The 25,425-nt window shown below is 38.1% G+C and overlaps 1 protein-coding gene across 5 annotated transcripts in view; it reads left to right on the forward strand.

Moving 5' to 3' along the window:
- The window catches only part of GRAMD4 (GRAM domain containing 4), a 75,791-nt gene extending 51,262 nt beyond the window's left edge, over positions 1–24,529 (forward strand). For 4 of the 5 annotated variants that reach the window (XM_085041455.1, XM_085041459.1, XM_085041442.1 and 1 more), the window contains exons 5-20: positions 1,796–1,857; positions 3,790–3,922; positions 4,395–4,420; positions 6,232–6,323; positions 7,876–7,967; positions 8,887–8,935; positions 9,739–9,810; positions 11,111–11,154; positions 11,253–11,362; positions 12,600–12,754; positions 12,925–12,984; positions 16,495–16,642; positions 17,113–17,206; positions 18,270–18,354; positions 19,966–20,034; positions 20,634–24,529. In XM_085041455.1, the coding sequence (XP_084897581.1) occupies positions 1,796–1,857; positions 3,790–3,922; positions 4,395–4,420; positions 6,232–6,323; positions 7,876–7,967; positions 8,887–8,935; positions 9,739–9,810; positions 11,111–11,154; positions 11,253–11,362; positions 12,600–12,754; positions 12,925–12,984; positions 16,495–16,642; positions 17,113–17,206; positions 18,270–18,354; positions 19,966–20,034; positions 20,634–20,735 (1,393 nt within the window). In that variant the 3' untranslated portion in view covers positions 20,736–24,529. The remainder of the gene's footprint in view (positions 1–1,795; positions 1,858–3,789; positions 3,923–4,394; positions 4,421–6,231; positions 6,324–7,875; positions 7,968–8,886; positions 8,936–9,738; positions 9,811–11,110; positions 11,155–11,252; positions 11,363–12,599; positions 12,755–12,924; positions 12,985–16,494; positions 16,643–17,112; positions 17,207–18,269; positions 18,355–19,965; positions 20,035–20,633) is intronic. The other variant, XM_085041446.1, reaches the window with a different exon arrangement.
- Positions 24,530–25,425: the final 896 nt, after the last annotated feature.

A 25,425-nucleotide genomic window follows, 5' to 3' on the forward strand; every position in this document is an offset into this window, starting at 1 on the left:
AGCTATATGGTGTAACCATCTAATGTGCAGATTGAGGAAAACAAGACACCACTGTATAAAATAGTTGGTGCAAATTTGATCATGTTTATTGCTGTCTGTCTTTCGAGAGCTGGAAATGGAGGTGAGATGCAAGGATGTGGGAGAAGAAGCAAAGATGGGAGTTTTTAGGTGAGGAATCCATGGTTTGTATAGAAACTGGAGGAAAATGGTACAGGAACCAAAGTTAAAGTTTAGCTAGAGAAAATAAACTGGTGGCATTTCAGGTGGCTTTTGAAAAGAAGAGTTGCTGTAAATACTGTAGAAATAAAAATATTCTAAAAGTAGAAGCCATGGGGAAAAGTCCTGAAGAGTCACAAAAGCAAGTGTCTTTGAAAGCAAAAAACATTGAATTCAGCTCATCCACGCCGATAAATGTCCAGTTGTAATTAATAAATCAGTAAATTACTTCTAAATGTTCTTTTTAGAAATGAGCAAGGATGTGGAAAGCTCATTAAGAATGGGGAATGCATGTGAAGGAAGGGAGAAGCCTTCAGGCTCTACAGTTTCTCCATCATACTCGTTGATGTATGGTGACATTGAGGCAGCACACGTTAGTAATGACCTTTTCCTTGTGCAGACAGTACAGTGAGATCTTTTCCTAGTGTCCTTTCTAGATGAACAGCAGGAGACTTTGTCTGTGTATATTCCCCAGTGCAGTGGGATCCCTCTTCTCACTCTTCATTTGCTGACCATGTTTCACTTGATTCCCTTCCTGAGGAGCAAAAGATGAAAGGAGTGTTTGAAAGTACCTATACTGCCTGATCATGAGTGATCATGAATTTGCACAACTGGCACTTTTTTGTTTCAAGAAGTAATCTTTTCAGTCACACAACTCCCTGTCAAGTAAAGCTTGCTATAGCTGGTGCTATGTTGTTGAAGCTCCTGCTTCATTAGGAAAGTCTTTCTGTATGATATCTGCATGGATGACTGAAGACTTTGGGACTGAAGCCTGAAGTATTCTCAAGACAGCTTGGCAGTTGGAGGCTGTGTGCAAATGTAATTTGAAGCCTTGTACATGTGCAGAATGGCAAAAGCATGTGTGTTTTAAAAAAATCTGTTCCCTTTTAATGGACGAGAATATTCTTGACTCATTTTGAAAGGTGAGACCAATGATGTCTGCTACTTGACATATTTTTAGAACATTTTTTTTGCAATTTTTCTATTAAAATTTTTCAAGTTCTTAAAGATATTTTTCAAGTTGGTTGGTATCTGTGTATTTTGAGAGCTTACAACATAACATTTTTAATCATTCTTAACAGCTGTTCCTCTTGTGAAATTGAGTGGTGTTTGACACTAAAAACAATGGCAGAATTCAAGGTTCATGCATTAAATTGAGGTTTTGCTCTACTGTTGTGGTTATCAGCTTGTGATATGGAATCCATTTTAATTTATTGCTGTGGGAAAAGTCATGGTTCTGAAGAGTTTTCCTGGCAGGCATTGCAATGAATATACTGCACAAAGGCATAAATAATGCAAGAAATTTGATACTATGCTGTTGAGTAATTGTAAGATGAAGTTGAGCTGCTGGTGACAGGAATGGCTAAACTCCACCTCTCTTTCTAGTGGATGATATTTCCTGGGATCCTAAATGCAATGAATATTTTGAATCTTGTGAAAAGGCGTGAGTTGGATTTTCTCTTGTCATGATTGTATAATCTCAGCAACAGAAACGTTGGTGGTTCTGGTGCTTCCTTTACCTAAAAGGAAATAAATTCTTCCTCTGTAACATTTCACATTGTTTCTGTTTTCTTTGTAGACTAGAAGAGGTGCCTGCAGCTCAGCAACCTGCAAAGTCACAGGCACAAGCCAATGGAACAGGTGAGCTTGTTTGGCTCTCTAACAGTACTTCAGTTGGATTTTTTTTCTTCCTATTTTTTTTGCTCCTTAGGAGATCAAACCTTGCTTCTGAAGAAGCTGAATATGAATGACCATTCATGGAGCTTCTCTCTCTGTACATGGTTCTGCATTTACTTTTTGTAGTTGACTTTGCATACCTGAGCAAGGAGTTTGTGTATTGTAAATCCTTTAGGTATGTAATGAAACCTGTTGGCTCACTTCATCATTCTTGCATGCCTTGCTGATCCCTGACCTACCAGAAAGCAGGTGTAATACATAGAAAAAATGTTCTATTTTGTTCTCAACTGCAGAAATTCTGTTATGCTACTAACATATTACTACTTCTTTCCTCTAAAAAAAGAGACATTATGGAGAAAGAGTAAGCTTAAGAGTTATTAATTTTTTGGAGACCTACACTGTCATCAACATTTCTCAAGCTGATGCTTATTATGAATTCAATAATGTAGTGATTCCTGAAAAAACTAAGGCAACAGTCAGATTCTCAATCTTTCAGTATGCTTTAGCTTTCCACCCCACACCTTGTGATTGAGACTTAGGCTTTTAAATGTGTGGATTATATCTGAAATTGCTCTTCCTATACTCCCATAATGTCAGTGCTTTCTGTGAACTACAACCTGCCATTTTTTTCTCTTGTACACTCAAAATCTTTCTCAGTAATTTCTGAAGTATTAGCAGGTGGGAAGCTACTTAATTTTATTTTCAAATGGAAGTATTTTCTCAGCTGTAAACTGTCACTAGATTCCTGTTTTCCTAGATTTCATTGTAAGTCATTTATAAATAGTTTGAGTCTATTTTCTGAGAACCAATTGTTTTTTCTCACAAGCTTAAATGCATAATTTTGGCTGTTGTAGTTGGCTGATTAATCTTTCATGCCTCTGTTTAATCATATATTAATTTTATGGATTTCTGTACTATATTTGGTCCTGAAGTAATTATGACCAATGTCCTCCTTCTGACATTGCTGTATTGAGCAATGTTGCCAAAGAATTGTCTGTTCCTTCTAGATGACGATTTTCTGAGTTACAGGTGATTGTTTTGTTCTCACTTGACCTGCCTTAAGGCTTTTACCCTTATATTATTTCCATGTACCCCTATATTATGTTATATTTTTCCACTGGAACTGATGTACAGACAGTGTGCATCACTTCAATATTTTGCGTCATAAGACTTCCCAGGTAGTATTATGACTGTATATTCCATATATAGAAAGTGGCATATTTTTGAAGCATAATTTTTGAAGCCTGACTTTAAAAAAAAGAAGCTGCATGTTTTATTTGTATAGCTGTATGGACATGCACACACACACACACACACACACACACACACACACACACACAATCTTTACAGACTATCTGTGGTTGGAAAGTGGAAGTAAAAATGCCTCTAGCAGAATCTTGCTTATGTTTCCACCTCCCTTTCCTGTCAAACCCCTGTGGCTGCAAGGTGGTTGTCCAGCTCTCTGCTCAGGAGTGTTTTACTTTGCACTTGCTTTTCTCAAGGTGACCCTTCAGCACAGCAGGAGCACTGAGATTTATGTCAGTCTTTTGTTTACAGAAGCCTCCTAGCCAGAAAATGTTTTTACTTTGTTTGCTAAAAAATATTGTTTGTTAGGATGTTTTACTCTTTGTACCTCAGGTAATAAGATGCTTCCATGTACTGTCCTAAGAGCAATGCAGGAGTCACCTTTAGTCTTATTTTACCAACTTAATGCAATTGAGGTTCCTGTGCAATGGAGAAGTAAACTGCAAATTTCCACAAAGACTGTTGGTGAAGGACAGGGAAGCTGCACCAAGTTTGCTTCCCAACAAAGCATGGTGTGTGGGAACAGGGGCTGGCATTGGATAAAAATGTCTTCTAGAATTATCCTGATAACCTTGTGCTTCTCTTTTGTAGATAAGCGTAGTAACACAGTCTGTTCAAGACTCCAAAAGTGGTTTGGTGACAAATTTGGGGAGCATCTTGAGGACTTCAGATTTCAGCCGGAAGAGAATACAGTGGAAACAGAAGAGCCACTTAGTGCTAGAAGGTAAATCCCTTATGTTATTGTGAGAAATTGTTGACATCTTTACAAGTTGCTTTTTTTTAATCACCTTTTTTTTTCTTAAACAACCTTTTACATAGTTTGAGCAAGTGTTTCAATAACAAATAATAAGACCAAACTACCTCAAAAGTTTTGTGAGTGCTCTGGACAAAATATGAATTTTTAAGTTTATCTGCTGTCTGAAATATACAGTAAGATTTATATTATTTACCAGGTTTTGTCATATGCCTCCCAAAAACTGTGAACAAAGTCTTAGGCTGGAGAGCTTTTAAACTTCAGTTTTTGGTCTGGTGCAAGGTAGACTGTATTAGTTACTAGAAACACATTTTGTAACAGGCAAGAATGAAGATTTATGCACATATAGTTTATAACTGGGAACAGTATTTCAGGGATCACATGTACACAAGTGTGCACTAGTTAGCTATTTAACAAATTGCTTTTATCTATTATTTTTCAGGTTAACTGAAAATATGAAAAGATTAAGTAAGTACTTAGCAGTATTTTATTCGTTGTATTCATTCTGGTTTCATTTGGGAGAATACTTGTGACTTCTTGTCAGTGGTGTGCGTGCATTGCCTTCAGATTAGCTTTTAAAAAACAGCATTAAGCTTTGGGTGGTTCTTAACTTCCACTAGGTGAGCCACAAAATCTAGATCCCTGCTGCCCAAGGAGCCTGGTGGTCACTCAGAGCTCTCCAGAACCTTGTTGTCACCAGTGATTTCCAGGTTTTGATCTTCTCTATGGGCTTGGTGTAAGATTTTGGAGCAGAGCGGATGGAACCAGTGCTTGACTCCATGACCTCCTCCAGGGCACTGGGTGTGCTCTTCCACTTACTTCATCTGCTGCTTTGACTGCTGCTGATGTTTAAGGATATCCAGTCCTAATTGCTTAATTACTTGACACAGGAAGTGTGCTGATGACAGCTGAGTTTCAAGCCAAACAAACTAGGCCAGCAAGCCACAGGCTCTCTTGAAGAAAGACTTTAAAAATTGTGAGTTCTATTACAAAAGAGGATGAGAGCTTCTGATACTCCCTGTGCGGGAGGTATCATCATTCTTATCAAGAAAGGCAAAACTACTGTGATCCAACAGAGAAAGCAAAGGTGGGCTTGCAGCAGGCCTCTCCCGTTTCCTTGTGTTCCCTAGGTAGTTTGCCCAAGTAGTAACAGAGTGTAGAAGAAGAGGGTCAAGGATAAGAGGATTTTAGGGGGCTGAGAAAGAGCCCCACTTGCCCTTGCTGGCTGGGTGTGTCTGTGCGTGGGTAGCACAGCGAGTGACAGCAAGGCCAAAGCTCTGCAGAGCTGGGGACAGACTTCTTCAGGGAGTGATGTGCTGTGCTGCTGGGCTTAGGAAGAGTAAGCAGCAAAGTGCTGCCAGTGGATAGAGTCCTTCAGAGATACAGCCAAGAGATGTAGCCTGGCTACAAGCTAGCAGTGCAGCAGTGGCGAGGGAGGGAAGGTCTCTGGATGCTGTCTGCCTAGACTGTAGCAAAGCCTTGATGCTGTTTCCTGCAGCATTCTCCTGAAGAACCTGGCTGCTCATGGCTTGGAAAGGTGTGCACTTTGCTGGGTGTGAAACTGGCTGATGAGGCCAGAGAGTGGTGGGGAATGGAGCTACATCCACCTGGTCACAAGTGGTGCTCCCCAGGGCTCAATACTGGGGCCAGTCCTGTTTACTGTCTTTATCAATGATCTGGACAGCAGGATTGAGTGCTCCCTGTCAGTTTGCAGGTGACACCGAGTTGGACATGAGCGTTGATCTGATGGTGGGTAGGAAGGCTCTGCAGAGGGATGTTTAGGGACATGGTTTAGTGGTGGATTTGGCAGTGCTGGGTTAATGGTTGGACCCAATGATGATCCTAAAAGTCTTTTCCCACGTAAATGATTCTGTGATTTTAAGTTGTTCCTTGGTGGCTTGTAATTCAGTACATTGTTTTACAGTGAGACAAACTGACCTGTGCAGTGGTCTTTGGGGTAATATGAACATGGCTCAGAACAAATGCTTTTAGCATCCAGGGTATCCTTATAAAGGATGTTGATTTTTTTTTTTCTTTGTCTATACTTCAGAGTTTAGACGTAATCTTTGTCTTGCATAATACAGTTTTTGGAAATGCATTTTTGACTAATTGTTCAGTTATATTGGTGGGTTTAATTTTTTTCATTTGGATAAACTTTTTTATCGTTACATGTCTTTAATATTCCTATCGTTTTCTAATTTGGTTGTTTGTAATTTGTAAGTGATTTAATGACTGCCAGCTGATTCTAACAGTTGTGGTTTTTCTCCACTCATGTTTAGAGAGAGGTGCCAAACCTGTTACAAATTTTGTGAAGAATCTTTCTGCCTTATCAGACTGGTATTCTATCTACACTTCTGCTATTGCCTTTATTGTAAGTTACCCTACTCCTCCAGGAGTAGTAAGAACTTTAACAAATACATCATTTGCTGAAATTCATTGAAGCTGGCATGTATGAGTAGGGGGTGTGCTACAGTTCAAGTCAAATCAAATAGTGTAATTTCATTTAACACAAAATACCAATAATTGTCACTTCAGCTATATATAAAGCCACTTAAATTGTGTGTCCTGGGTTTCTTGTAGCATAGTTGTGTAATTGTTAAAATAGCTTAGAACTATCTGGGTATTGTTCTCCCCTTTCTTGTCTCTTGTTTCGCAGTCCTCGTAAATTTGATGGTTAGTTGAGCCTCTGCAGTTTTTTCTTGTCTAGGGCTGGAATGTTGATAGTGATTATATTTGTTGAGAAGCTATTGTCCCCATCAGGGCTCTTTGCCATTTGGATCATACTGATGAGAGGCAAAACACTTTGATTTCAGTATGATTCAATGTGCAAACATGAGGTCTGTGAGCTAAATTCAAGCATTTCTGTGCTATCTTAATGTGGCTTGAATGCTGCAAAGAGACGTAAATATCTAGGGGAGTTTGATTTGTTTTCTTCCCTCCTTTTGTTAATTAAATTATCTAAATTCTTTTGGTCACAGTGCATATGAAATTTATTTCTGTCAAAGAAATTACCAATAGCTGTAGCTTAATGAACCTGTGGGGTGAAAATGTCACACAACTTTTTGTTCAATAATCCTTCCCTCTAAGTTACAGATCCTATGATATTTTGTATGACACAGCTGAAGGAGTATTGAGACTTGCCCCTGCCACTACCCTGTGCCTGTCCCTTCTCCATATCTGCTGATTTTTCTCTTGCCTCACCTGGTAAACCCATTTTTCAGATAAAAGCTGAAAGAAGAAACTTGAGCTGCTTTTTTGAAAGCTCTGGGACCTGGGAGACAGAGCAACATTTCACTTTGGGGTTATCAGTGAAAACCCAGTGTCATTCACAGAGAGCCTGTAGTCTTTATTTTCAGAAGCTGGGAAGGGAGCAGAATACCTTTTGAAGCTCTTTGTGTTTGTACTTGTTACATAAAATGAAACCTGTTTTCCTGCAATCTTTTTAGTCTTGGTAAAAATTTGGGATTTAATTGACCTGAAATAACAGAGCAAGAGTTCATCCTGTTTCCCTGTATGGAGCTAATTGCTGTAATTCCTTTCTATACTGTGGCTTCTATGCCATTGCTGACCATATCATGGTCATATAGCAGATTTGCAGACTTTAGGCTTTACTTCTTTTTTTGTTTTTCTCTCTACCCTTTCAGGTAATTGTAGTGTTGGAAATACTTAGTACTCTCTCTGAGGCAGCTGATAACTAGTTAAGTGTCATCTCTGGAGATTTGGTTAATTCTTGGATTTGATTTTGCATTCCTGAGTGCAGGGCCATCGTCACTCATGGACTGGCTAAAATTTACACTTTTTTTTTTAATATGAATTGCATGATTCTGAGCCCAACAGCACAGTGGGAAATGGTATTTCATGCAACTCACTCTACCGCAGTTTGTAATCCACATCTCTCTTTGTTTTTTCTTCTTAATCTGCAGATTTACATGAATGCTGTATGGCATGGCTGGGCCATTCCTATGTTCTTATTTTTAGCAATTTTGAGGTTATCCCTAAATTACCTCATAGCCAGGTATTTGCATAAATACTAGTTTATTCTCTTAAGTAATGCTTTGCTTGAAAGATGTTTTGTTATTCTTGCGCTGAGTTGTAAACTGTTACCTTTTCTAATGTTGTGAGTTACATTTAACAATGTGAAATTCAATGCCAAATATCCTTAGTGTCATTTCTCAGTTTATCTAATATTTTACTACTATTGGGAATTATCTTTGTATCCTGTGCCTTGGGTTATCATAAACAATGTTGCATGCTCTCAGACAAACCCCTCAGCACCCTAAAATTCTAATATAAAATTCTGCAGCATTTAGAGTACTTGGAGAACATCACCTTCAATACTGAAGCCTGCTGTTTTTCCCAGCAGATAATGTTCACCTCGGCCTAAAATGATGGTTTTGCCTTTTTATGTAGCTTTTGGCATATTTTATCCAAAGTATCCTCCATTTGTAAATTCACTCTCTTCTAAAAAGTAAGACTTGGGGTGTTTTTTTAATGCACCTTAAAATGGTGTAGAGGGCCTTAACATGCATATTGTAAAATAATTTTCTGACTTCTTAATTGATACTTTCTGCTTGACATTGTATTCCCTGGAAATTGCAGGTAGCAAATAGGCTTCTGAATAAGTTGATGTAATTTTGTTCACATGAAAAATCATAAATATTCCTAATCCTTTACTCCATGCACACCATTAACTGTTGTAAAACCCACAGGCAGTGATTTTGTTTAGTATCTACTTAACTAATGTTTTTAAAGCTGGCTGTTGTTGGCCCCTTGTGCTTTTGTTATGTTGTGGGTTCTTTGTTAATTTGGGGATTAAATTATTTACTTTTAAGCCATAAGTGCTTATTGCAGAAAACTACTTTTTAACCTTTTAGAAATAATCCATATTGATGGTCAGAGTTCTTGCTCTCTTTAACTATTTCCATAATTTCTAGGGGTTGGAGAATACAATGGAGCATTGTGCCTGAAGTTTCTGAACAGATGGTAGGTCTCTGATCAGCTTCTCCTGTGCACCTACAAAAAAAAATTGCACCTTTAAACCTTCCTCTGTGTCTGTATGGGTAGTAGTGGAAGGAAGAGAAAGGTGCAAGTAAAAGACACTATGTTTTTTTTTCTTTCTCTTGTAATTTAAAAGCCTTTACTAACAGCACTCTTAGGTTCAGATGCTCCACCCTAAAATATTCCAAACTTCAACCACATTTCTGAAATAAATTTTAATTTTTCAGCTTGGGACAAATGAGGTTCTGTGGGATCTTCAAAAATCATTGTATTGTTTTAAGATCATCACGTCCAGCTGTTACTGTAGCATTGGCAGCTCCATCACTGAGTCCGGGTACACGCCCCTGAGTGACAGATCTAAGTGTCTTTTAAATACTTCTAGGGATGGTGACTCCACTTCTCTGGGCAGCCTGTTTCAAGGCTTAACAGCCCTTTTCACGGGCAAATTTTTCTGAATAGCCAATTGACAGTTTGAGGCCATTTCCTCTTGTTACCTGGGAGAAAAGACTGACCCCACCTCACTACAGCCTCTCCTCAGGTAGTTGTAGAGAGTGATGAATTCTCCCCTGTGCCCCTCAAAGCTTTGAAAACTAAAAATAACCAGTAGTGAAAGACATAAAAAGTAAATTTGAAACAAGGGAGGAGAATCATAAGTATAGAGACTATTTAAAGTGAGAGGACTACTGCCAGGAATGTTGAGGGGTCACCTTGTTCTGACAAGTTTTGTAAAATATGTTTTATTTAAGATTTAAGCTGAAAATCAATGGCTTGTCTCTTTCTTGCCTAAGGAGCACCCAAAAGAGGACCTGACTGTGTCTGAAAAGTTTCAGCTTGTTCTGGACGTGGCTCAGAAGGCGCAGGTACAGTGCTGCTCTCTGGCTGCTGCCTTAGAAACAAGGAGGTTCATAGTCCAAGTGGTCAGAGGATGTTGTTACACAGCATGTGAAAACAAATGCTTAAAGAAGCAACACTTGTCTTGCAAATGGTACTTAACCCACCAGCAGTGGATTAATCTCATTAAGATTCCTGGAGCTTCTGAAATGGCATGATGCTTCAGAAAACAGGTTGAGGTTCTGTGACCGCAGCTCTGAGTGATCTCCAGAGGGGAGCAGAAGCATATTTCTACCTAATATATGCATATGAGCTTCTGATGTAGATTGGGTGGTGAGTCTTAACACTGACCTGGAGTGGGGATCCATATCCCAAATCTTCTAGTCATAAAACTGATGTAGGAGACTCTGTTCCTTTAAGATTTAGTTGAAGGCTACTGTCTGTTTAGCTGTGTTAATTCAACAGTTTGCACTGCATCTCTAAAATAGCATGTTTTAAAAAACTCCACCCCCTCCAAGCCCTGAAATCTGCTGGTGTGGGAGAGGCTGGAGGAAGGTTTTCTCCCAGCTCCACGAGCTGGATGAGGTAGCAGCTGAGTGACTGCACCATCCGGTGGAACTGGAGCCCTGTGCCATGTCTGATGATGTGCTGCTGTCAAAAGGGGTTTAACCTTCCCTTGCTGACTGAGTGCTCAGCGCCTTCCTTCTGCTGGGAGTCCTGCACATGTTTATGTGAACATGTTTGGAAATTTATTGGGAAGGTGAAATTTTCACATGCTCTGACAGTAAGGATGGGTCAGAGAATATGACCCTTAGTCCAGAGCAGAGGTCAGTTGCATCAATGATTGTTAGAATTATTTGGAATCTACAATCTCCAAGGGTTTATTGTAAAATCTGATAATGGTCTGTTTCCAAGAAGCTAGTAGTCCTTTTGATGAAATCAGTAACTCAAAATGTGTGAAGAAACTCTCCATTTTGTTACCTACAGACAGAAGCTCTTAACTCTTAGATTAACAGCTTTATTTAAAATATTTGCAGTAATGTAAATGGTTTAGAGTCATGACAATGGGATCAAATAGTTTCTTCACTTGTAAGGATCAATCACAAGTTACAGAACAAGGTTAAATGAGATGGAAGTCATCAAGTATTGCTATTCTGTTCTGTATTTACTCAATTGTAAAGTATATAAATAGCTAAAAATTAGTTTTAAAAAATCACTTCTGGGAATTGTTCACCAGCAAAGTCAGAAAGCTGTTGGTTTCCATTATGGTGGACAAAAAACCCCAAAACAGTGCAGGATTTGATTTTAATTTTCTTGCTTCTTACGCAGAACCTTTTTGGCAAGATGGCAGACATACTGGAAAAAATTAAAAAGTAAGTTAGCTGAGGTGAGGCTTTTTTCCCTTTTAAAACAAGACTTGACCAATATTTGGAACACTAGTAATAAAATTTTTCTTCTTTTTTGTTTTCAGCTTGTTCATGTGGGTCCAGCCAGAAATAACACAGAAGCTCTACATTGCTCTATGGGCAGCTTTTATTGCATCCTGCTTTTTGCCATACAGGATTATTGGGCTTGCATTGGGTAAACACAATAAATAATTGACCTGTTACAGGCTAGACTTAATGGCTAAAACTAACATGACCTTTAGAGGGAGAATTTTAGAGTTTAAAAGAGAAAACCTGCATTAATAAATCATGCAGTGTTTTAAAGTATTTTCATTGTGCTTGGCATAATTTGTCATGACCATTTTGAAAACCATCTCAGTGTGTAATAGAAACAGACTGGATAATGCTTTTGCTTGTTGAAGAGGAGAAGTTTATGATGAGCTGTTAGCAGAACTTTTCAGACTGTCAGTTACAAGGTTTCTGGAAAATCCTATATGGTGAGGTTTTTTTTGCTCATATATTCCTGTAAATGAAATATGTGTCATGACAGAGGAGGCATGAAAATGACAGGGCAGGAAAAAAATAGAATTAATGGGACTGCTGGTAAAACTTGGAGGATGGGCTGGACAAAATGAACAGGCTGCTGTGAGTGAAGTTACAGATACTCAGTCTCAGCTGGGAATTGAAAAAGGGTTCTCACTACAGCATGAGACTCTTTTTTCTAAGGTATGAAGCCCTGTACTGTGAACCAAGAACTCCCATTTTTTTCATTAAAATAATGATATAATCAAACGAGTAATACTTTTAGTGACACTGAACTTCAAATTTTGTTAGCTTGAACATAAATGTTGGTTTGCTTGACATGGCAATTGAATTTAGATGTGTGAGGAATTATTTTTTACCCTGACTCTCAGGAGATCTGTATTGCACTCAGTAAAGTTTTGAGAGAGTATTTTAAACCTGTTTTTATCTGGCAGAATGCAAAGAAATAACTTGTGTAAGATAAGAGTTGGGACTGGAAGACAGAGGTTTATGTAGTACATGAGAGCCCTCTGTTGCCACTGAAATTCTTGCAGGAGCTGCAGATTGAATACTCTGGTGTGGTTTTTGTTTTGGTAGTATATCATGTTTTCATAATGCTTCTGGCTATAAGGAACATGTGTTTGAATTATTTAAATGTTCTTCTGCATAATAATGGCTATGTAAATAGTTTAAAAGAACTGGGAGTGGGGAGGAAGGAATCTGAGCAGGGGAAGGAAAGAAAAATAATTTTCTGGTGGTGGAATCAGAATCAAAATAGTAAACACAAGCATTTAACACTGTGACTGAAGATTCAGAATTTGGCTCAATTTTTGAACTTCTGAAAATACGATCAAAACACTAATGTTCTTAATGCTTCTTCAGCATTCATACTGAAGTGATCTTTTTTTCAGGACTCTATGCTGGAATCAAGTTTTTCCTTATTGATTTTATCTTCAAACGATGCCCCAGACTAAGAGCTAAGTATGATACTCCTTACATCATCTGGATAAGTCTCCCAACAGATCCGCAGCTCAAAGAAAGATCTAATGCCACAGTGTCGAGACGGGTAAGGGTAATAAATCTTTTCGTCCCTGTGTTCTCAGCCTCTGAAAATCAGATCCCTTTCTCCCTTTTCCTTTTCTCCAGTGACTAGAGCACATTAAAGAGAATGTTAATTAAATCCTTACGATCAATGTTAGTTGATTGTAATATCAATTTTTTTTTTTTATTTTCAAGAGTTACAGTTTTTCTATGGATTCTGTTTCTTATATGAAAGGAACCACTTATCAAAAATATGTATGTATGTATAGATATACTGTGAACTATGAAGCTAAACACAAATAGAACACCATGCGTATTCATGCCAATTTCTCTAACATACATTCTGTGTTATTTTATTGTCAGATATAGTCTTTTTGTATCCTCTTTCTGTATTCTTAGACATTATTTCTCAGTGGAAATTCACATGCTTAGGCAAATTGAAGAACAGTTAGTTAAAAAAATAAAGGCTTGAGTATAATATGCAGCTTACCAATGGGGTAATCATTAGCAAAGGTAATAAAGTAGTTAACATATTTAGATATTATGTCTTACGATTATTTTTATTAGTGACCTTTCAGCATAGTGGTGATAAATGACTTCACCATGTTCATACTCCAACAGTACATTTTCTGTTCGTTAAAATATCATAGTTAAATCACTAAGTATTGTGTTTTGTGCATCTTGGTAAATTGTTTTGGGGCCTGACATGGTAACTGAGCAGGCTTTTGCATATCCCTGAATTTGTAACTGCTTATTAGTTTAAAAATTAAAATAGTTGTAGTCAATCTTGAGTCTGATCCCATTTTAGCATTTGCTTAATGCCTCTTAGCACAATATCTAATTGCATTCGTGGAGTATCTGAGTACTCTCTGAAATGCACAGCCCTGAGCAGTAATTCATCCTGGATATACAACTGGGGAGCAAAAGATAAGCACATGAACCCTTAGTTGTTAAGAAGAAATCTGGAGCTTGAGCATGGTAGAGCAGAGGGTGGTAAAATAACTGCAGCACAATCTGAGTATTTCAGAAGGAAGTGGAGAAGAACACTCAATACAGAAAGTGAGTCTTCAGTTTTCCAAGGGATGAGATGGGTTAGTAATTATTTGGATGAAGCCATCCATGGTCTATATTTCTTTTGCTTGCAGAAGATGGTCTTAAAAGTTTCCATCCTTGTCATGTTTACAGGTTGTATTCCACAATCTGTGGTAGTTGTGACATCTTGGTAGGTCTCTCTAATCTGCCTTAGAGGTGTTAAGATTCTGAATTGCTGAATTTGAGTCCGTAAACTCAGAGAGTAATTATTCTTTCTGGCTTTTCTTCATAGCTTTAGTTTTGCAAGTAGAGCCATGGTTTTGTACTATTGTGTCTGGCTCAGTGACCTTGGCTCATCTTCTTGGAAAGGATGTGCAGGACTGCATTACCTCCTTCCAAATGTCTTTGAAAACATTAACCTGATCTCAGTAATTTTAGAGAAACTTTCTTACTTCCTGAGAGATTTCTGCAAACCTCACAGTATGAAAAAAGATTTTTGTACTAAAAGGTAAAAACCAAAGAGGTTTTTATTTTTTTTAATGGAAAAAGACAGAGCCCAAAAACATGTAGTGCCAGTGTGTGTGCATTTGCTTTGGCTTCTTATCATTAAACAGCATACAAGACACAGTAAACTTAGATGCAATACAATATTCATTGCCTGTACCACCACTCTGACCTTGTGTCCTTAGAGAACAGTCCTGACAACAGTATCTGATGGGTAAAGGTTGTATGTCAAAAGCTGATGACAGATCCACTGAAAAGGAATGTCTCCAGGTGTTCCTACCTCCAGGATGTTGGTGGTGTTTTCAGATAATCAGGACTCTTCCAGCATTACAAATCAAATCACTTCCAGTTTGATTTAAGGCTTATCAAAACTGGATGCAATGCTTTTCTTTTAGTAATTGACCATTGGTTGTCTGTGGTAAAGGAAATACTTGCATATATTAGGCAGGACTAGAAGTAAGGGCAGAACTTCTACATCTTCAGGCACCAGATGGGCCATGGTGCTGAAGTTTAAACTCCATTTTTTAAATCTCATAATATAACAGGTGAGTAGGAGGCAGTGTAGCAGAGAGCAGAAATAGTCCTTATTCCAGCACAAAAAGCGTTAGACTTTCTGCTCTGATCATTTTTGTTTTGGGCCATGGCACTTCACCTGGTTATGCTCATGTGCAGCCAAATAACTTGCCTAACAAGGCCTTCAGAAAATTCATTTCATCTTTAGTTGCACACAAATTGTTGGAGAAGCTGTTATTTTCCTTGGCTCCAGGGACTCAGCACTGCAGAAGGGCAGTAACTAAGGCAATATTACAGTTACCATCAGCCATTTGCTCTCCATGTCAACTTAATTTTTTTCCCCTGAGGCATCATTGTGTTACAGGTACCCTAAAAAGATGGATGGCAAGTGCCTTGTGCTGTGCCTGTTTTGTCAGTCTGGCTTCTAGTTAGCAATTGCAGTGCACATTTTTTAATTTGCTTTGGATTTCTTTTGTTAGTGGTAAATCCTGTCAAGTGTTGAGTGCTGCCAGTTTAGTGCAAAATAAAAAATAAAAAAAAGCAACCAAAGGCTGCTTGTCCTTCAACAGCATTGAGCCTTTACAGAAGAGCTTAGTCCTGAGCTTGCATGTTGTCAGTTTTGCCAGTTGTTTAACTGTATGGTGGGGCTAAGAACAGAGCTGCTAGTGCCAGCTTTTTGAATCATGTGCTGCCCTACCAAGATGAAAATGAAATTGCGGGCAAGATTTCCAAAAGAAACTGCCTGCTGTCCTTCCAGAAGCAAGGCTTGTTGCGAAGGCAGTGTCCAATGGCTAAGGAGCTCTGTTTGAAAGTAGATTTTACTCAGGTGCTTTGGTTTCCAGAACTGCATACAAACTTTTTTCCCCACAAGGATAGTGACAACCATTCAGATTTTGTTTCATGTATCAACACTCTCAAAATTCAGTGCAACTTCAAAGCACAGGAAAGATCAATGGCTCTAATGCAACCTGAATAAATTGAACTGGTGTGCTCTAACCACTCATAACTCTTTTTTAATTGCATTCATTGTGTGTAGTCTCTTGGTTTGTGAGCAAGATCTTGCAGTGTCACTCAGTTCATGTTTTATTCTGTGTATTATACTGTTAAATAGATTTCACTTTTTTTCTTTTGTCACTGTCACATTTGTGTTGTTTGTTTCTTTTCCTGCTAGCTGTCAGGGCATGAAAAGGTATGGATCATAGTGTGGAAAACTTCCTTTCATTTTCAGCATTTGTATTCATAATGAGCTTATGCAGTTTTGTGTGGCTTTTTTTTTTCTCTTTTTTCTTTCTAAACTTCTTTTGTGCAGTAATATTTTGTTTATCTCTTGAACATAAGCCAAGTACTGATAATATATTGTCTGTTAGTAGCCCCAGTAGTTATAATCACTGGAGCTGTGTGGAGTGACTTAGCTGTATCTAATGAGACATAACCTTTACTGTGGAAAAGTGGTATTTTAAGATGGGTGCATTTAGCACCATGTGCTTCACCCCTGCAAAGGGTGTCCATCAAAGGGCAGCACTTTGAAAGGTAATGTGCAGGTACCTTAGAGATTTGTGCTGTAGCAGCAGTATAGTGCAGTAGTCAGAAGTTAATGTATTGAAGTAATGAAACTTTTTTTAGAAGGAGTAGTTAGCTGAATTATTTTTAAGAGTGTAGCTTAAGTGTTGCTGCTCAGATTTTACAGATTTTGTAATCATGTTTCTTTTTCTGCAGCTTCAAACAGCAGCATCCAGGAGTTATGTGGGCGCAAGTGCCCCAGCTGGAATAAGCAAAGATGAAGACACAAGTCGTTTTCATACCACCAAGAGAGGGAATTTCCATGAAGTTTTTAACCTGTCAGAGAATGAACGTCCTTTGGCAGGTATGATGCCACAGGAAGGCTACATTAGTGGAATATTTTGTAAAAAGCCAAAGATAACTTAAAGTTGAATTCTTTTTCTGTGCATTGTATAGGTGTAAGCTTTTGATTTAAAAAGTCTTGCTTTAAATTAGGATGAATAGAGATGGTCTCTTTCATTCCATATCCTTGCAGCTCTATGAAAGAGTGCACAGCCTGGTGTGCCTTTTGTGGTTATGCAAATCCAATAGTCAAGTTAAAGGGAATAAATATGTGGGTGGTTTTTATTTTGGTTTTTTTTTTTTTCAAAATGAGTGTTAAAGCAGATGTTACGATGTCTAAACCATCTGATTTAGGCTTTTCTTTCTAATCACTTTTAGGTTTAGGTATCCGAAGTTTAATATTCAGTGTTTTCTATTGTATAAGGAGACTGTTGGGAATAGTGCCTGCCTTTCTTTTTCTTACACAAAGATTTATTGTTATGACTTTTTCAGTGTGTGAAAATGGCTGGCGCTGTTGCTTGATTAACAGAGATCGGAAGATGCCTACAGACTACATCAGGAATGGAGTTCTTTATGTCACAGAAAAGTGAGTCACTGCACTCCACGCATTTCATTGGAGGGAAATGCAAGACATTAAAGAATTTTAATCTAAAAGTGGTCCTTTTACAATGTCTTGAAACAAAAATGCCATTTCAAGGTGCTTTGCAACCCCAAGAAAGCATCATAGGAGAGGGAGAGCTGAACCTGGTGTGTGGCAACACTTAACAGACGAGATTTTCTCTTGGAAAAGCTTGCATAAGGAATGCAAAGTAGCTCTAGATAGACAGTTGTTAGTAGCTGCAGCTCTTGATGTGGATAACATGCTGTGTATATACTAAAAAGAAACCTAAAACCCAAGTGTGCTTTGAAAGTTGTGATCAGCAGCTATTCGACAAATATTCTTAGTCTGGGTTTATTTTGAGCAAGAATTCAAGTTCCTTGAAATGACAGCAACAAAAAGAAAACTGAAAATTAGGCCTTGGTTTCAAATTTTTATGGGTGAGCAGTTGTTTTTTTTAATTTCCTTACTTACCTCCCAGAACTGAATAACTATGGTCATTACTGTTTGGGTCTTGTCCTGAAGTTCCTTTGGAGTGTAATGAAAGGAAGTGAAGCTCATCTGTATTCAAAGTCACCTAGTGATGGAGGCCACTCTCCAGTGTTTAGAAATCTGAGCTTTTGTCTGCAGCACAATAACATGAAACTAACACAGTGTTTCTCATTAATCTTCTTTTAGGATGGTGAAAGATGTATAAGCCTTTTGAGATTTGGTATTTCAACTGTTTAAGGATATATGTCCCTCGTGTGTCTTTAAAATGCTTGTCAGGTTTAACCATTCAGTGCAGTAATATAAATACAAGAATTTTGTGTGTGTGTGTATGCATACCACATGTTCTGGCCTTTCAGACACATCAGCCAGTTGCTAGAATTTATAAATGTTTGCACTAAATTAGAAGCCATAACTGAACTGCATATTGTGTACCTCTTTCTCTTATTTTGGAAGTTATTTTAACCTGTGAGATTTCAAACTTCAGAAGAGACAAGAGGAATATTTGAGAGATTTATTTTAGAATGATATATCAAAATGAGCATTTTCTTTTCTGTTTCAGTTACTTGTGCTTTGAAAGCTCAAAATCTGGCTCATCAAAAAGAAATAAAGTTATAAAGCTATCAGATATAACAGATATCCAGAAGGTATGTCTGGTTGGTATTGCAAACAGGGGAGAAGACTGGTTTTCTGTTCCACTAGTCATGTTTTGCGTTGTGTTTTTGTTATATTGAAAAAGCATGCCATTGATAATTTGTCTAGGTGAAATGTAATTCTTTGATCATGAATGTTTCCCAGAACTGCTTTTTCAGACTCAGCGCAAGCAAACTTGCTATGAGCATGAAGACAAACTAGTTTACTAAACCCTTACAGTCCTGCATTTTTTAAAAATTTTTTTTTATTAACTCCAGTGTTGACTAGAGCTGCATAGACTCAAGATTTATTGGTTGCAGGAATTGTGTGTTACTAACTTCATGTTGGGTGTACTTCTTAAAAGTAGGTGCCTCAGAGGGGGGCAGGATTGTTGTCAGTGGAGAAAGGCAGATCATTACAATATCCAGACTGGGATGGGCTGGAGTTTTATCTGGTTGGGACCCATCAGTAACAGTGGCAAGAAGTGGATGGTTGGAAGCAAAGCAAGGGCAATGTCATCATTCCTCTGGTTGAGATTTATCAGCCTGTGGTTACTAATGGCTTTATTGGTGCCTTGCATCACTCTGTGGCCTTTAACGTCACTTTTTGTTACTGTTTCTGAACTTCTCCTTATCTTGAACACAGACACCCCTGCTTTCTGCTGCATCCTCTACCACAGATTAAATCATGTTGTGCAAAGAAACATCTCACCCTGGTGTCTACTATTGCATAAGTACCTCCAGATTTTCAAATTAATTCCTTCTATTTATATAACATGTCTATAAAGCAGACAACTTATGCTCAAATGGAACATTCCTACTGGAATTAATAATTCATATTAATGGATTTCAAACAACATACTTCACGTAATGCTAGTTCGTTGTTTGGTAGGCCTTTACTGCCATAAAGGTCCTTTTGCATCTCTGTAGTTTATTAATGACGATGAGACAGGAATCATGCAGTCAAGCATAAAAGTCTGCTGTGCCTGGTTTTATTTGGAGGTGGAAACACAGATATAACTTGGAAGTCTCCTCCTTCCTGTGAATATTCCCAAGTTCAGCCAGCTGTATTCTTATCTTTATGAACTTCCTTTAAAAAAAAAATAAAGGCAATCTATGCGTGGCACCAGTGCTATGGTTTGGTTGACATGGTGGTGATGCTCAGTCAGAGATGGGAACTCTTTTCAGCCATAATGATTCTATGACTCTCTGACACCCTGTTTTCTATCTAATTTTGAATCAGGAGCTTTTTGTGGTCTGCTTGCTGCTCCTCTAGAGTGGCTGAATGTCACTTGCAGGGGAGGCTGTGGGTGATGCACACAGAGCTGGGCTGTGCACTGCCTGCACCACGGCTGGGCAGCTTGATGTGCTGGAGCAGGACTGGTGCTGTGCTCACTGTGGGGCTGGGGCTGCTTCCAGCAGCTTGGGTGTTGCTGAGCTCCTGGGAGGAAGTGGAGAGGAGGATCCTGGCTGTACCCACCAGGATTGTGAGAATGGCATCTTGCTTATTCCTGGGTTTAGTAGAGGTCTCTTAGTTGTGGCTGGGAGAGCATGCCAGTGATTAATTATGTAACCTCTGCAGTTGTTGAGTACAGAAGATACCTCATGTCTTTGTGTTTTTTTTAGTATAAAGTGCTCTCTGTTCTCCCGGGATCAGGGATGGGTATTGCTGTATCAACACCATCTACACAGAAAGTAAGTAGTTGGTTATATCTGAATTGCTGTGTTGGACTTCTTACCTTCTTTTCCTCCTCTGGTTAGCACCAGCATAAAGGTTTTTTTGTCCCCTTATGCCAGTGGTTGGCTTTTTTACTTTTTTTAAGAAATTCAGTTGTCTATTATTCAGTATGTTTGTCTTCAGAATTTCAGTGAATTAAATATTTAGCTTGTTCTACTGCATCTGGAGTGTTTTACTCTAATACTTCAGAAAGATTTTCCCCAGCATCGTTCATCAGGAGCATGGGGGCTGCTGTGACATCTGAAACAAAAAGCTTGTTAGCTTGAGAGTATCCACGGGGGAGGAGGCTTTGAGGTGGAAGGCCCTGACCCTCAGATGAAGTTTTTAACGAAGTGAAAAATATTAGAAGCTATTCCATGTAGCCAAGGATTTAGTAGAGAAAAGGATTATTTTGTCTTTTTCAATGCATTTAGTAGAGAAAAGGATTATTTTGTCTTTATCAATGCATTTCTAGTACAATTAATCTGTTCCTATTGAGTTGACAAAACTATACCTAGAGAAATTTTTCCTTTTTGTCAACTGACATGATATGTTTTTTGTTTTTTTTATTGTTTAGCCTTTGGTGTTTGGTGCCATGGTACACAGAGATGAAGCTTTTGAGACAATTTTCAGCCAATATGTGAAAATAACATCTGCACCATCCAGCAGTGAAAGCTAGTGTCTTATCTTGGAAGAGCTAAAGGAAACTTTCTTCTTTTACGACTTGGTAGTAAAAAAATGAACATCCTCATCTATTTTGCAATAATTTTTCTTGTCTGGTGGTTTATATTCTATCTGTTACATAAACCAAGTGTATTTTATATATGCCTTCATGTTTGTTTTTAAGGTTTTTGTAAAAAAAAGACAAAAAAACAAATGAAACAAAACAGTGAAAGTGCTATCATCACTATTAGCCTTGCACATTAAGCACTTTTAATGTTTATTTACTGACATTGAAAGCTGGGAAGATACTCTGAAACCTGACTAAATAACAGATTGATCCCTTTATCTCCACTGATGTCACTAGGGATACATTTGTCCTTTTATTTTAGTTGTTTTTCCTTGAGATGTGAGAATGATGACTGCAGCAGCCTGAAGTCTCCTTCTTCAGCTTGGAGTTTTTAATTGGGTCCTTTATTAAAACTGATGGCAACACCAAGGAACTGTTAGCATCTTAGTATTTTCACATTTACAATTTAATTTAAAATAACTCCTCCTTGCTAATTTTTGTGTTGCAGAAGGATGTTTTACTGGTTTAGTTAACTTCAATTTTTCCTGCATACAGATGTTTAAATTACTTGTACAGTGAGTCGGAGGAGAAAGTTTGTAACTACATCTTCCTTTCCTCATAAATCAAAGTAAGAGGAAGGAAGGCAGGCAGATGCTTTTTATAAAAGAGGGCACCAAAATGCTGTTCCTAAAATGTTAGGCATCATATAATTATATTTCTATAGATACTTGTCCTAGAAGGGCTCAGCTGTTGTACATGTTGCATGTACAAGGCATTTGTATGTTAATGCATTGAAGACTTCAAGGTTTTTGTGTTGGGGGAGGTGAGAATAATTAAACTAAACTCAGATGTGACCTTTATTAATTTGGCTTTTCTCTTGAGTTACCTTGTAATAAAAAAACTTGCTGTAATATAGCAACTAAAATCACTAGTTCCTCTGAAAGCATAATTTGAGGAGCATTGCTGTGCTTCTGTCTTCCCCCTTGCAGAATTAAATTTTAGTAACAATTAAACCCAACTGGCAGGTAAAACAGGAAGGCTGCACTCCTCTAAACTCTCTCAGCCTGTGTAGCAGCAAAGCACATATTGACTTTTGTCTTTTATATTAGAAAGCTTTTATACTCTGTATAATAGCACTCATCTGAGAGGTTTAGAATTTTATTTGCATTTTCATGAAAGCACAGTAGGAGTTACGCCAAGCCTTCCAGAGTGTCTTTTCCTTTGCTGTGTCTTTTGAGTTGAGTAGTATGGATGTTTCCAGACATGAATGGCCCTAAAAAAAAAGAAATGGTGATGCAAATCCTTATGTAAAAATGGAATTTAATTTCATGGATTTTTTTCTCTGTTTTTTTAACAGGAATTTCCTTTCTTTGTAGGGAAAGGGTTAAAATGAAGGAGGGAGAGGGGTAGCAAACACCAAAGGGTGTTTAACTCTTAGCACAGTTTTAAATTAAAGTCTGTTAATAAATGCAGGCGTAATGAAGACGGTGACAGTCAAACTGTACACAACTTATTTTAGTCTGGCCATGAAGAGGTAGGATATGAGAACTTGATATGAAGAAATACCGTTTAATACCATGATTTGGTTGAGTATCATAAAGTGAAAACTGATGGGGTATGCCCTGGGTGGAAATGTAAGCAAGAATGGGGGGTGGGGGGGGAGACCACAGTAATGGCTAAAATGCAATTTTCAAGTTCTCACTTTAGAGTAGCTCTTGAACATGTCTGTACATGATCTGAAAAATGGGTGCATTTCTAACACCATCTTTGGTATCCTGTAACTCAGGGCCTGGAAACTTCACAAGTAAGTGAAGCTGGTGGGAAATCCATTTTTCCACCGTTTAAAGTGGATGTAGCTTGACAGTTCATGGTTTCATAACTTTACACATTCAGGTTAAATGTTTAAATAAAAATTCTTGATCTTAAATCCTTCTCATCAAAACTACTTTAAAATCAGTTAACCTCCTTTTTGTAATTGCTACATATTATAATTTGTCTTTTCTTTCTAGAATCTTCCTTGAATAGCAAGTGTGGCTAACAAATAGGCATTAAAATGGCTTAATGGTATATAAATCTTAATCAAATTCATTCATTTTGTCTTAAGAAAAGAATCCCTTGGGTGTGTTTTAAGGTTATCTTTTTTTGTTTGAAGAAACAGAAAACTATATTTTTTACAGAGAGCATGCTCTTTTTCTTATTTTTGTATCATTTTTCAAGTGTAATTTATACCTTCACTCTGATCATAACAGCCGTTTCAGTAGGAAATAATTTGACTTGCACTTATTACCTCTTCCCCCTCCCACCCTTCACTGGCTGACCCTCGTGTACAGGGTTGTCCTAGATTCTGGTTCCTGGAGGAGCTTATAGGATCTATACTGATGGTGCCAGGACAATTAACCATACCTAGGCTTCGGAGAGGGAGAAAAGATATCATTATCCTTTTCCCAGACTGAAATGCCTCATGTGTACGATATGCTCTTAAAATTTATTTTCTGAGCAAAGAAATTAGAAACGTCTTACAAAATCTGATGTGTTGGCGTTTGAGATGAATCCGCACTTTAACAGTGTGAACGTAAAAGTTAGCGATCCTTAAAGCAGTAAACCTAGTGCAAACTGCAATGCAACATTGGTTCTAATGTAGAGAAAACAGACTGGATTTCTTTTTTTTTTTTTTTTTAATAGAGTTGTAATATAGTTGACAGACGTCTGTACATATTTTGCAAATTTCACTTTACATTGGGTTATCCGGTTTCCCTGCTGTACAACTGCTCCCCTGGTGTTCGTGACTTCAGAGACTGAAGGTAACCTTTGTGTGTTTACTCACTCTTTTCTCCTGCTGCACCCTCCCCGGTCTGGAGGACAGGAGGGGATGGGCAATGAGTAAATATATACTTGACGTGTAATTACACTGAAGCTCTCAGCTTGAATTCCAATCTTTCTACTTAGTTTTGCAGTACAGCCTGGTGCACTTCAGAAACAGGCTGGGTCGGAACACTTAATGTAAAGTGCTTCTAAATAGCGGAAGTGATGTTCTTGTCATTCTGTCTGTCTGATTGCTGTTTATATTTGCAATTCTGTTCATGTCTGTGGATGTCTGGATCATTCACGTGTAATTGGATTTAACTTCTAAAGAAGTTATTGGTTAGTTTGAGTCCCTTTTGAAGAGAATAAAAAAAAAGGGAGATGAAAACTGACTAATTCTTTATCAGTGACCATTTAAATTCAAAAGGCGAAACAAGCTGAAATATGAAATCATGCCTTTCTGTGCACTGTAGCTTTTGTGAGGCAAGATTGAATGAAACAAGCTATTTATTAGTAGCAACATCACACAGGATGCCAGCAGCAAAACTCTACCCTCGTTCTGCAGACAAAGAGAAAGGGGATTTTACCCGACTGTGAAGAGATGAAAGGATGTACCTGTTTTTTGGCAACTTAAACCTATTTGAAAACATTGGTAGTTTTTATTGAACTCTGTACATTTTGGCAGATGTTTAATTTCTACTAATCATTGAAATATAATGGATGTTAAAATTTTTATGTCTGAAGTTTGAGTCTATATTTTGAAACTGTAAATAATTCATTATCAGTGTAACTTTTGTTTGACAAAAGACTTATACTGTATGAATAATTGAAATAATGAAATTATTTGCCCTGTACATTTTTTAAGAAAATCTTGTTTGTTTAAAAAGTCTTGTATAAATTATAATTTTTATTTAAATAAACCTAAAAATGCTTTGTGCTAATGCTTCTTTGTGCTAATGCTTCTTGCAAACTTCAGTTATTTATTTATCAAAACTACACCTGATTTCTTAGAACAAGGTGAATCAGTGCTTTTTGGCAGACTCATAGCCACAGGTCCATCACTGGGCGGGAGGCAGGTAGGTCTCATTGCTTTTGAAGCTCAAGGAAGTTGAATTTTAATTTTAATAATTCCATTACTGTATTGGAGAGTGTATATATATTTTGGTTAGGTCTTCTCTTTGAGTACATCACTTTGTAGTTACACAGTTAATTTAAGGAATAGAAAAAGCAAGCAGTGATTTCTAAGATGCTACTGCATGGATGGCACAAGAATGTTAGGAGCAGTACAAGTCAGCTCCACTCCACTGTGCTGCAGGTGGGCACTGGAGGTAGGGATAATCCCTTTTCCATCCTGAGGGTGTGCAGGAGGGGTGCTCAGCAGCAGAATTCCATAGCCATGAACAGCTGCTCTGCAGCCTCTGTGTCACTCCAGCCCACCCTGCAGCGCTGAGTGTGGCTGTGCCCCTGCTGGGCATGAATGGCCAGGAGGGCTCCCTCATCCCTGCTGTGTTCCTGGGAAGTCACTGTCCTGCTGCCCTGTGCTGGCTTTTACAGCATTCTCAGGCCTTTGTGTGCCCTAGAGAATGTAATCCCAGGGGTGAGCTGCCTGCTCAGATAATCCAGACCTGTTTGTCTCTACAATGATCCTTTCTGGTTTTGGCTCAGCTGAAATAGATCAGTCTGGGATGGATCCTCCACATGTGAATGTGTGATGCTCTACTTATTTCAATATTTAGTTTTCTCATGGTGGCAGCAGTGCAGCTGGTGATATAATGGTGTTTTACGCTGGTATTTTATGTGTTCTGACAATACTTAACTTGTTCAGAGAACACTTAAC

The sequence above is a fragment of the Lichenostomus cassidix genome, chromosome 1Aa (assembly GCF_008360975.1).
Source record: "Lichenostomus cassidix isolate B80296 chromosome 1Aa, HeHo_3.0, whole genome shotgun sequence".
Lineage (NCBI taxonomy): Eukaryota > Metazoa > Chordata > Aves > Passeriformes > Meliphagidae > Lichenostomus > Lichenostomus cassidix.